Source organism: Urocitellus parryii, chromosome 11 (assembly GCF_045843805.1).
Source record: "Urocitellus parryii isolate mUroPar1 chromosome 11, mUroPar1.hap1, whole genome shotgun sequence".
NCBI classification, from domain to species: domain Eukaryota; kingdom Metazoa; phylum Chordata; class Mammalia; order Rodentia; family Sciuridae; genus Urocitellus; species Urocitellus parryii.
This window is the reverse complement of record NC_135541.1, coordinates 7053394-7066866: the sequence shown is the minus strand read 5'-3', so window position 1 is coordinate 7066866 and position 13473 is coordinate 7053394. Positions and strand designations below refer to the sequence as shown.

At 40.3% G+C, this 13473-nt stretch overlaps 1 protein-coding gene across 2 annotated transcripts in view; it reads right to left on the bottom strand.

The window, feature by feature from the left end:
* The window catches only part of Vps13d (vacuolar protein sorting 13 homolog D), a 244841-nt gene that overhangs the window by 183055 nt on the left and 48313 nt on the right, over positions 1-13473 (bottom strand). For both annotated transcript variants that reach the window (XM_026397870.2, XM_077791173.1), the window contains exons 21-24: positions 11825-12856; positions 8329-8419; positions 6123-6249; positions 4147-4327 (exon numbers count right to left, since the gene is read on the bottom strand). In XM_026397870.2, coding sequence (XP_026253655.2) covers positions 4147-4327; positions 6123-6249; positions 8329-8419; positions 11825-12856 — 1431 coding nt within the window. The remainder of the gene's footprint in view (positions 1-4146; positions 4328-6122; positions 6250-8328; positions 8420-11824; positions 12857-13473) is intronic.

The window sequence follows — 13473 nt, the reverse complement described above, 5'->3', positions numbered from 1 at the left end:
TAGTGAGACCCTCAGCCACTTAGTAAGACCCTATCTCACTATTTAAAAAATAAAAAGAACTGGGGTATTTTTATTTAAAAAATAAAAAGTGGTAAATTACCCCCAAACAATTGATACCCCCCAAACCACACTGAACTATAAACTCACACAATCAGAGTTATAATGCTTCCTCACTTTAAAAGTGGCAGTAACTGCCCATACTACCTCGTCAGGTGACATTATTTTTTGTTCTTAATCTCTTCCCTCTCAAATATACTGTGAGGGCAATGACCTTGTCTTCCTTATTTCTACTGCATTCCTGGCACTCCCAGACTGCATGACACATCATTCCTGAATAACTGAATAAACAAACAAGATTATTGTAAGGATCAAACAAGATAATCCACAAAAGCACTTTAAACTCCAAAGTTTTATTCATATAAATAATTATTACCGAGAGCACAGCACACTTATTTTCGATATCTCCATCCTCCTCCTACAACTGAGTAAACAGAAGAACAAGAAGAAAAACACCTCCCAGTCTCATCACACAGCTTGTAGGGTGCAAAACTCAGACTTTTTGTCCCAAGTTCTCTAAACTGCAACATCACTTCTTAGCTCCATCAAAAATCTGTACTCCCTGTTGCTCAATGAATAAAGAAGTTTAATAAATACAAGAGAGAGAAAATAGAGGACAAAAGAAATCTGTATCATACTTCTGGGATGAACTATAAAGGAAATAGCTTCTATTTGGTCAAATCAAGTACAATAGATATTCTTATCATTTCAAATATCAAAATTAAAAAGTAATATAAAGCCCCATTGAGCCGTTATTTATAGACATTAGAAAATGCAGGAATAAAAAATCCAGCTATTAGGGGCAGGGTAGCTCAGTGAAGAGCAAGCCCAAGGCCTGAGATCAATCCCAGCACCAAAAAGAAAAGAAGTTGCTATAAATCAAATACACCTGCCACCAATTCAATATTAGGAGAAAGGAATTTAAAGTTCAAACAAAATAGCCTCTTAATCTTATCAGCAAATGAAAGTAGGTCTTTAGCTCTTTCTGTGAAACTCAGTAATTCAAACAGCTAGGATTAAAGATTCTTGAGAAGATCAGCTTTTCCTGAAAGCCCACATACTTAACAATGGTCTAAATAGAACACATTCCTTGGCCTTCTGCTTGTCTTACATAATTTGAAAGATAAATATAAAAGACTTATCTTCAAATTCTGCCTACCCCAGGAAGTTAAGCCCAATTACTCAGTGATGCACAAGTGACTCACTTCCTCACCCAAAGGATTTATCACAATAAGATTTACTACTGTTTAAACCACACATACAAAATAATTGTTTTAAATGTACATAATTCTACCATAAAATCTAACAGACCTGTACTGAAAGTTGCAAAAATATCCATCACTTTGATCAAATAATACCATTTGTACGAATTAATCCTATGAAAGTAATCCAAAAGAAAAAAAATTTGCAAAGATAATCATGAATCATTATTCATAAGAATGAGAAAGTGGAAGCAATTTAAGTATTAAAATTAGGGAAATGGTTAAATGAACTCCCTTGATGTATTACACACTTATTACACAGATGACAATGAACATGAAGACAAGACAAAAAAAGATTATTAAAAAAGGCTAACTGGACTCCAAAAGAGTATGCACAAAATCAACACACTTTATGCACTTTGCTGTATGCTATTGTAAGGGTCAAAATAAAAAGTCTGATGATACAAGTATCAGTCAGAATATAAATTAAATTAAAAAGAATTCTCATACATTGCTGATGGAAAAGAAAATAACTGAAACAGCCAATTAAGAAAACAATCTGGGGCTGGGGTTGTGGCTCAGTGGTGGAGCGCTTATTGCCTCACATGTGTGAGTCACTGGGTTCAATTCTCAGCATCTCATATAAATAAATGAATAAAATAAAGGTCTATTAACAACTACAAAAATATAGTAAAAAGAAAAAAGAAAAGAATCTGGCATTATCTTGTTAAAAAAAAAAAAAAAATACATACCACCCCTGTTGCCAGTAATTCACTCCCAGCTATCTGGGAGAAACTCTGAGATCCGTCTGTGGGTCAGGAGACCCAGCTCACAGCAGCACACACTGTGTACAACCCAGACGTTCAAAAGGAAAACCAATGGTTCCTTTGTTTTACACATTGTGAAAGGCAGCAGAATGAAATGCAATCATCTGTCATGAACGAAACTCATTCATATACCAAATGAAAAAAAAAATCGAGTCATGGAACTTAAAGTAATGTTTAATACCATTTTTATAGCACGCAAAACAAAAGATATTGTTTAGGAGCTTTTTCAATAGACTCAGAGTGATTACGGGAGTTGAAATGGAGAAGGAACGGACTGTGTAGCAGTCTTACCAGAGTTTGAATTTGTAGTTTCATTGTCGGTTCATAGAAATTTATTTTATCATCATACTCTGTAACTCATATCCACGCTGTTATATGTGTCAAATAACTAATTTTTTTTAAAGTTTTGAAAGGGGGAAAAAGATTATATATTTCATGATTTTTAAAAATATTTAATTTTTAGTTGGATTTGGACACAATACCTTAATTTTATTTATTTATTTTTATGTGGTGCTGAAGATCAAACCCAGAGTCTCACCCGTGCTAGGTGAGGACTCTACTGCTGAGCCACAACCCCAGCCCCATATTTCACAATTTTAACCATAGGAAGAAAAGAAAAATTGTTTAAAATATAGCCATGGCACCTGATGAGGTGGCACACACCCATAATCCAGTGACTAGGGAGGCTGAGGCACAGGGATCTCAAGTTCAAGACCAGCCTGGTGGTCATCTTGGCAAGACGGTCTCAAAAAATAAAAAGGGCTGGGGATGTAGCTCAGTGGGAGAATATCCCTGGGTTTATTCCCCAACATTGCAAAAATTAAACATTACTGTTTTTTGTGGCTCCCAAACTATACAGGACACCACAGGAGGCTGAAGTACACTCATGGGGCAGTGCATTTTATGTTTTGAGGGAAAATTTGGTCAGATGCTACAGAAACCACTAGCTTGAGGTAAATCACATTCATTAGGTCATTCTACATTCCTTTCAAAGAGTTCTCATCTTTACAAAACTGGGTCTTTAGCAGCTGCTGACAAAAAAAAAAAAAAAAAAAAAAAAACAAGTACCATGAGAAAATAAATGCAGAACAAGAAATAAGGGTTGTGGCATTCAGCTTGAGAAGCTGTATAATAAACACCTAAGAGGCAAACACATTCTACCAGTGTGTAACTGTGGTTGTTCGAGAATGAGATAAAAATACTATTCTTTCAGTCTGGGTTGCAGCTACCATGTGCAAGATCCTATGTTACCAACCCCCAGTACCAAAAAATAAATAAATAAATATTTATGTATATGTGTGTGTGTGCATGCATATATATATACATATATATATGTGTGTGTACATATTCAATTATTTCAATTTATATATGATTATTTTCTCAAGTAGCAACTAAGTTAGGACATATGTATTTAAGTTGCTTAGACTTAATGACTTTGTAAATGGAAATACTATTAGATATTTGTTTTGGCCTAAGATAAACCATGAAAAATGACCAAGTCTCCAGGCATAGTGGCTCACGCTTATAATCCCAGTGGCTTGGGAGGCTGAGGCAGGAGGATCCAAGTTCAAAGCCAGCCTCAGCAATAGTGAGGTCCTAACAATTCAGTGAGACCCTGTCTCTAAATAAACATACAAAATAGGGCTGAGGATGTGGCTCAATAGTTGAGTGCCCTTGAGTTCAATGCCCGATACTAAAAAAAAAAAAGAAAAAAATGACCAAGTCATTAAAGGTACCATAAACTGAAAAAAAGAAAAACCTACCACTTTCCAAGAGAAGTATCCCCACTAAACTCCTAAAAGGCCAGAAGTCTTAAGTATTATTTGTAAATTTCCTTTACTGTTTTTACAGCAAAGTGAAGCTAAACTTTAAAAGCAATTAAAGTATGATATAATGAAGGAGGACTAAGTCTCTCAGGTTACAGCAAGATTTCTGCAGATAACATGTTACTCAGTATGTATACATTACACTTTTTTTTTTTTTTTTTTTTGCGAAATTTCCAGATTTATCTATGGCTTAAAAGTTCTATTGATGAGTCAAACTGAAATGCAGCCACCTACCGTCTGGCCCTCCACCGCAGCGCGCTGGCGCCCTAAGACATCCTGCAGCTGCGTGAAGTGCTGAATGAAGGCCAGCACCTCGGCCTGGAAGCGCTGTGTGTGCACATACTGCACAGAGGCCATCTGCAGGCTCACACGAACGTCATGCTCTCTCCGCAGCAGAGGGTCAGGCTGCCCGTATCTAGGAACAAGGACCAAACAGTGACTCAGCTAGCATCTCTGTAAAACTGGGCTCACCTAAGGGCTTTCCTAGAAAACAGCTTTAATTATTAAAATGGAAAATTGCAAAAATGAGTCCCTTTCTAAGCTTCTGCGATATGCTGAGGACATTTAAATTAAAGTCTGGGGTGACACCTGGGGCTGTAAGTAGTGGACAGCTGCAGGTGCTGAACTCAGTCTTGACTCTAGAACTCAACCCAATGCTGCAGCCCTGACCTTTCACCCATGCCTCCAAAGAAATAGGAGCATTCCAGCTCTCACCACTGCTTGCAAAGACTGCGACAATGCAGACCCCAAAGATAAGAAAAAGGCCAGGAAATAACGGGTAAAAAAGGCAGGCACCGTAGCCAGTGTTTCTGGGAAAAACACCCCCTGGAAGCAGAAAGAAGTCTTCTTTTACGTGAGTGAAATGCAGCCACACTGTGGGTGGGGATATCCCAACTCAAAGACGCACCAAAAAAAACTTACAACTGTTTTGCATTTAGTGGAGCATGAAGCCTAAAAAGAAATTATCATTCAGAACACAGTCAATGGGGTAAGGAATTCACATTTGCTAAGGATCTATTTTGTGCCAAACAGAGAATTAAGGTTTGTACATTGGGCTATCTCGTTTATTAAAGAATTATGTCAGTGTGGTATATAATATAAATAATTTATTCTAAAATCTAAAATTCTAAAAGCTAAACTGGGGTTGGGGGTTGTATGTGGTTCTGCAGATTGAACCTAGAAGAGCTTTAATACTGAGCCACATCCCAGCCCTTTCTATTTATTATTTTGAGACAGGGTCTTGCTAAGTTACTTAGGGCCTCGCCTCACTAAGTAGTTGAGGCTGGTCTTGAACTTGTGATCATCCTGCCTCAGTCTCTCCTGTCTCCAAGATTACAAGTATGCACCATCACACCTAACTGGCAAAACCTAAATTCTAAAAAATATAAATTCTCAGTTTAGTGTTATAATGCCTTATTGAACGAATAATAACCCTGAGAATGAAAGAAGAGGTCCTCAGACTTTTTTATTTTTTCCCCAGTTCTGGTCATCAAACCTAGGGCCTGGAGTGTACTGGGCAAGCATCCTATCATAGACATCTTTTAGAACTGTAACTCTCAAACTGGTTGAACACAACCATGTTAAAAAGGAAAAACAAAAGACTGATCACCACTCTACACCAATAAAATTAGAATATTTAGGGGAAGAATTGAACATTAATTTTCTAACAACTCTTTAAAAGGCTGAAAATTGCCATTTGAAAATCTGTCTTCTGAGAAACCCATCCTCTATAGACATAGTTGACTTCTAAAGATGACCTCTAAAGTCTAAAAGAGAATTAAATATAAACTATGTCTATAAACAAAAAGTACCTGCTATGTGTCAGTATTCATCATCAACAACACTCTCAGACTGAAGTCATTCCAGAACTCTTAGAGCTACATGGAAGCTTAGAGATGAGCTAACTCAGTGCCCTGGTGATTTATATAGAAAAACTGACGCATGAGACAAAGTGACCAGCTGCGGGTACACAAGTGGCAGCAACCCAGCACCAGAATCATCCCAACCACACCACGGAGCTCATGAGGAGCCACTACAACACTGGCTTCAACGAAAATGGATATAAATCAGGACTTCTCATAGCCCGATCTGCCCAGTTTTACCAAAGAAGGTAAAATTTTCTTAATCTTTTCTTCATTGTTTAGCCAACAAGAATTTTAAACAGCAAGTGATCACAACAAACCCTGGAGAGAGAAAGGACGGGTGTTTACTTGAAAGCCTGGAAGATGAGGGCTTCCTCCCCACTCGTGGTGAACCGCTCCCTGTAGAGCTCGCCGTGGGAGGTGAGGTCGCTCAGAGACAGACTCCCGATGCTTCCCTGTAAGGCCAGGTCTCCCTCTAGGGATGTTAAAATGAGAAAATGTTGTCACATGCCATCTTACTGCACATCTTCAATATGTTTGGGACAAAAACTAATGGACACGTTTTAATCAAACTAAGCACAGAAGCCAATTTTCAATATCCCAAAACACCCTCCAAAACGTTATGCAATCTTTCAGAGTCCCCATGCCAAAGGCCAAAGGGAACTGAAAGGATACAGCAACACCACACAGCGACATGGAGAAAGAAAGCAAATGCATATACAATTCAAAAGACAAAACATTAACAAATGCCGCCAGAAACACATTCTGAGATTAGACCACTTGTTAAAATTACTGACACATCAAAAGGTCTATAAATCATACTGTGAATGAAAGAAAAAAGGAAGAAGTGTCAGATATGTATTGGCTATTCAAGCAACATTCAGCAGGTTTTAGGGCGATTTAATAAAAGAACAAAATTAATGAGGTCACAGACATTGGTGACCCAGATGTGAAGCTAATCAGATGTGACAGGAGTGAATAAGCCCCTGGAGGGTGGGATTCACACAAGTGGCTGGAATGTGACCCTGAAATGATCCTCCTTAACACTGTGCAAGAATGTTCTGAGCTGTTGCTGCCATAAAACAAAACTCACCATCACAATCACATATCATTACCACCCACTCCAGCGACCAAGGTGGACACACCCAGCATGCCAGCTCAGTTTCCAACAAAACCAAAGGCACATATTTTTGTTATATTTATTTTTATAAATACATTTATATATTTTATTTTTATGTATTTTTTATTCAGAACTCTTCTAGGAAGGTTTTCTAAAATAATCTACACCATGCTGGAAACCTCAGTTTCAGTTCTTTCCTTCCCCAAATGACATTCTTACTTTTAGCAATGTCAACATTTGAGCTTTGTGGTCTTCAGTACTGAATTACATGTTCTTTATAGAAGAAATATTATTTTAATTCACAGTTTATAAATCCTCACCATTTAGAATGTGATATAGTTCATCATTTGTGTTCAAGGAAGACTCTCACCCCACAAAATCCCATTACAAAGAATGCTGGCTTTACAACAATATCCTCCTGCATACAGAAGTTCCTGAATGCTAACAAGGAAACAAACTCTGCACACTGTGATTTGAGAAGTCCACTAAGAAGGATTGGGTAGGACTTTCAGAAAAGTGAGGAGGAGAATGACAATTACGTCAGTCACTAAGCCAGGACAAGAAGAGGTTTGCAATTAAACCACACAATGAACTGTTATTAAGTTGCCATAAGTCCAAAAATATTGTGTGTATACCATTTTCATAACTGACTTATTAATCCTCTTTACTTTCTAAGAAGTAAAGTGATTTTAAAATAAACCGACAAAATTAAAAAAAAAAAACCCAAGCACAAAAAGAGGCCCTCTCAGTAGTACTTATTTAAGACTATAAACAAATGAACATATCCCCTGGTTTCCCAGAGACAGCCCTTTTATATGTTTGTTTTCCAAGTCCAATTATTAATAATACCCCCATTTTACCCTCAAAAATATCCCAACCTAAACAAGAAAATTACACAGTCACCCTAGAAATTGTTAAAAACAGGTAGATGCCAAGGCCCATTCCCAACCTATAGAATCAGATTCTTGGGATGGAGATTGGGAAAGGGAGAAAGAGGAAATTATGCTAAACTCCTGCATTTCGGTTTTTTTTTTTTTTTTTTTTTGGCGGGGGGTGCTGGGGATTGAACTCAGGGGCACTCAACCACTGAGCCACATTTCCAGCCCTATTTTGTATTTTATTTAGAGACAGGGTCTCACTGAGTTGCTTAGCACCTCATTTTTGCTGAGGCTGGCTCTAAACTCGCAATCCTCCTGCCTTAGACTCCAGAGCCACTGGGACTACAGGCGTGCGCCCCCATGCCCAGCAGACACCTGCATTTTTAACAAGCTATCTAGATGACTCTGATACAAAAGCTACCAAAAGGTATGGCCAGGCTAAGTCTCACAATCAAACTGCTGATCCACACCTCACTTAGCATGTGCACACAATCTGATTTGTGTTGGGATATTCAAACACTTACCAGACGTTGCAAGTTTGATTTTACCCACTTACCAATCATTTCCAGATGTGCTACTAATTTGGACACATTGGCTTTAGCGAGCTCACTGGTGGTTTTATTCAGCACAAGAGAGAGTGAATGAACCTAGAAACATACAAGATAAAGCAAGGCAAATGTTACTGGCAGGAAAGGGGGTCTTTCAGGGAAATGGCAGAACAGAATCAAGGAAGATTCAGAAAGGCTTGAGAAATATGAAGGTAAAGCTTTTCATGGTGCCAATTTCCCTTCTGCTTTGTTAACCCTGTCACATGATGGTCTGATGATAAAGCCAACCAGAAAGGAACTCAAACAGTGGTCGGGACTCCAGGTTCTGGTGTCGTTTCTGAGCTTGCCACATCTATTCTGCTAGTGAAATGTTGCACATTATAAAACTACTTTTCCCATTTTGATATTATTAATATTATGCAATTCGGTAATAACTCAAACAGATCCATGAAGTGGTCTCATCTAAGATATTTATCAGGGCAAAATGAAAATGATTTAGAATCCTGCCTAATGCCTTTGAATGTATTTTTATGGAAGACTGACCAATCAGGACTCACCTAGGAACCACAAAGACTCTGCTTTCCTAGGGAAAACAAACTGAAGAAAAGCAAAATCCTCTGTCTTTAGAAAAGCATTATTTGTAACAAGTTCTGTAATATAATACTGTAATTATAACTACTAAAAAGAACTAAGGGGCTAGGATTTATTGAGTCAGGTTCTCAACCACCTCTGTGCTCAGAGGCATTGAGTGGAGAGAAGGAATGAGAGGAGGAGACAGAGCCCATCATTCAACTATCACTCCCTCCCACTCAGCTTCCAGATGGCAGAGACCACGCTTGGTCAGCCCTGTAAGTACAATACCTACCACAAAGTAGGTGCTCAGTAAACATCTGGTGAAAGAATGAGTGGGAGGAAAAAAAAGATAAGAAAAGAAGGAAAATAGGAGTAGGGGAAGAAGGAAAAATAGTTACAGGTGGAGGCAGAGAAAAATGGAGCAGATTATCACAGCTGGGCAATGCCTGTCCGTGGGTATGCTCCAGTTCCGCACAGTATGATTTTTGACAGAGACTACAGAAGGATTCCAAGGCATCGAGATGAGACCATCACAGAGGGGTAAAATAAGAAAATCCCTAATTATTTAATCATCAAAGGAACACATAAACTGGTCTAAAAATGCTCTGTATGGAGGAGCCTGGCCATCGCCACCTGTACCCACTGGTGGCATAAATCTTATGTGTCTAAAAGAGACGCCTCGTGGCTGTGGGCCTCCTGCCTGATGTAACAGCAGACACCAGGCACCACCTCAAGGGGTTCTCTCCAGGGAGCCGAAACTGACTCTCCAGCACTAACTTCCATTTCTAAATATGGGGGATAAACAAAGTCAACCGGCAAAACTAGCAAACAGACAAACCTAGGATGCTGGACAGCCATGAGGCACTAGCCCAGATTCTCTAGCAAGTCAAGGTAGGGGCATAAGAAGGCAGTGGGAGGCTGGTTTACCTTAAGTAAAAGAGCTCTGTGTTCGGGAATGGGGGGTTGTTTGTTTGCCGTTTTTTAGTTTTGTTTTCATTTTTGAGACAAGTCTTGCTAAGTTGTCAGGTTGGCTTCAAACACCCTCCTCCCACCTCAGCTTCCTGAGCTGGGACTACCGGCTCACTCCATCATACTTGGCTTACATAAAAAAATTTAAGAAACAATGACAGAAAATGCAACATGTAAACCTTCTTGGATCCTGATTCAAAAAATTCCTATGTCATTTTATTGAACTATCCTCATTTGCAGCTGAAAAAACTTTGGCTCAGAAAGGCACAGCTTTCCACAGAATTACAGACCAAAAGAAAAGCATGGCACTTCCTAAACCATTCACTCCTCTCCAGTTCACCAACACAAGGGCATTTTTGAAACAATCAGGGAACTCTGAGCATGGACTGGGAGGAGTTACATAATACAAGGTTTTTTTGGTAATTTAGTTCAATATGACAATGAATTCTGAAGTATGTTGAGGTAAAATGGCATACTATTTGGAATTTGCTTTAAAATCCTTCAATGAAGAAGAAAAAGAACAAAGTAAATGTGATTCATTGAACTACTGGGCATATGGTGGTTCGTTATACTATTTTCTCTGAGATATACTTGCCATTTTTCACAATAAAAATGTTTTCCAAAAATTCTTATTTTCAAAAAGTACATTGTTAAGGGACATTTATCTAGTACTGTTTTCTTGCAGGAACAGCCATAACAATCTCTGCAGAGCCTCCTGGGAGGAGTCCCCCACCCGGCCCCAGCCCCACACCATTCACCACTGACACCACAGGCATCACAAGAAGGAAGGGACAGGGCAAACATGAAGTTCCAACAGAAGAAAAGGCTCCACCCTTTCCATTCATCTTGACAAATAAGCCAAGGCCCAGGGCCTCAGTACTGAACAAGCCGGGCAAAAGCTTCCCATCCCTGTGCGCTCCACACACACAGCAGACAGGCTAAAATTCAAATGTGGTCTATTTTAAAGTTTCAGAAAAATATCTGAGTACCAGCAGGTGCAGTGACGCAAGCCTGTAATCCCAGCGGCTCAGGAGGCTGAGGCAGGAGGATCTCAAGTTCAAAGCTAGCCTCAGCAATTTAGCAAGGCCCTCAGCAATTCAGTGAGACCCTGTCTCTAAATAAAACAGAAAAAAGGACTAGGGATGTGGCTCAGTGGTTAAGTGCCTGCGGGTTCAATCCCTGGTATCCAAAAAAAAAAAAAAAAAAAATCTGAGTACTAAGGACAAGTCACAAGCATGACAATCCCCATGACAGTAAAGACTAGCAGCGACCATAGCAGCAACCATAGCAGCAACCACACACTGAATGCTTGCTGTATGCCACGTGCCACAGAAGGCCTTACCTGTGTTTTCACTGAGTGCTCAGTGACCCTGTGACATAGGCACCACCCAACAGCCCCATTTATTGACAGAAAAACTGAGAGAAAAGCGGCTAAGTGACTTGCCCACAGCTACACAGCTGGGGGTCACAGTGAAGTGCCAGGATTAAAGCCAAGCAGTCGACTTCCCTCACCTCATTCCTGAATAGCGGCTCTACTGTGGCCCCCCGAATGGAAGCAAACAATATCCTGAGAGAAGGGGGCAGGAGGTAAGGGTAAAAGCTGCACTGGAAAGTTGCTGTCTGGACTAGATGCTGTGCTAAGGCCCTTGCGTATACCATGTCACTTCACTCTCGCAGATGACGGTAAAAGAGGAAACCTAGGATACAGAGCAAAGTGGTTCCCTGAATGAAAGCCCACAGGCAAGACCAGCTGTTTGAACTGCAGGTTCTCCCCGCCTCCACCTGGGACTTACGCTAAAACCTTTCCTGAAACACTAACATCTACCCTTTTGTACCAGACACCCAAAAGACCACATGGCTCTGCTGCCAACAAGAGCTATCTTCCAGAATAAAGGCAAATGCTCACATTTAAATAAACCCAAATTCATTTTGGAACTTCAAGGCGTCGAAGGGAACTGATACCTTGAGATCCAGCTTGGTGTTCACGGGATCCTGAAGCTCGGGTGCTGTGAAGGCACTGGACTCTACCTTGACGTTTTGCAGAACATCCTCAGGCGGCAACTTCATTGCATGGTTGTCTGCAGTGGAGCCAATTCCAAAAAAATCTAAGATCACGACCCAGGTTTGCAATGTGATCAGAACATCCAAGCAGTTAAAATCAACGTCAATGCTCCGGTTAACTCGATTGTAAATGGAAGAAAATTCTGGATGTTTCTTATCCACCAAGAATATATTGATGTGGACCAAGGAATCATCAAATTTACTCTTTCCTGTAACTACCTTGGGCTCATCTATGGTCGGAGAAGGAGGTGGGGTCAAGGGATAGTCCTTGTCTTGAACTTCTTTTTGTTTCTTCCTGGAGACGGAGGTGGGTCTCTGATACAACTGAAAGACATTAGGAGCTTCCTCCATGTGGGAAGGGAGAGAGCGTGGCATATCAGGGTACTCCACATTGGATACTGAAGGGCAAGACTGGGAAAGGTACTCTTTCTGTGCTAAGCTAGATGGCTTGGGAGCACCTCGGGACACCATCAGGTTCTTGTACTTGGAATCTGGATTTTTCTCCAGTAAGTCCTCCATTAGCAGGGAACGCAGAGCAATCTGAATGGACAAGGTCTGAGGATGGTCTTTACTGAATTCCACCTCAAAGTCCTGAAACCTTAAGCTCACAAGACCTTGGGCCCCCAAAGTGAGATCTCCACTTAGCTGAACTTGAAGCTCTGATATACAAAAGTTGGCTTGAATCTGAGTGAAAGCTTTGGCTTCTCTCACAGACAAGGACTTCTGAGAGGTGCTGGAAAGACTTGAGTGGCTGAACAGCCCGTTCTCCTTCCTCTCCAGGGAAGGCTCTCCGCAGGCACTGAGGGCAGGCACAGGAGAGTTGGGGCAAGAGGAAGAGGCAACACTGGCTGGAAACTTATTCAGATCTTCACTGTACACAAGATTGTCCAGCGTCTGTAAAACCTGCTCGTATACGTGCTTGGCTAACACCACCTGCATTCAAAGGGAAAAATCAGTTACTCCTCTACTATTATTAACTGCACTCAGCTACCTATCCATGTCCACAATTTGGGGCTTCCCTTGAGGTTTTAGGTTAGTTGATAAGACTATCGCCATCATTTTTTTTTTTCTTTGCTATCCTTAACTCTTTCTGTCCCACATTTGTTCATAAGGCCCTTTCCAGCATCACACAGAAAAATCTGCATGTTCAATGAGTGCTGACTGCATGCCCAAATCAGTAAAGTCGGATTAAAATTTAGATGATACCAAGGAACTCTCATTAATTTTGTAAGGTATGATAATACCACTGCAGTTACATAAAGCACACCTGGTTTGTAGACACATCCCAAAAATATAGGAATGAAAATGGTATGAAATCAGGGCTTTGTTCATGTACATGTATGTTGAGCACGTCAAAGTTGCTGGTGTTCAAATCCTTGCTCAAGATGGGCACAGTGGTGCACACCTGTAATCCCAGCAACTTGGGAGGCTGAGGCAGAAGGATCACAAGTTCAAGAACAGTCTCAGAAACTTAGAAAGACCCTATCTCAAAAAAGGGCTGTAGATATAGCTCAATGGTAAAGCACCACTGGGTTCTATCCCCAGTACCA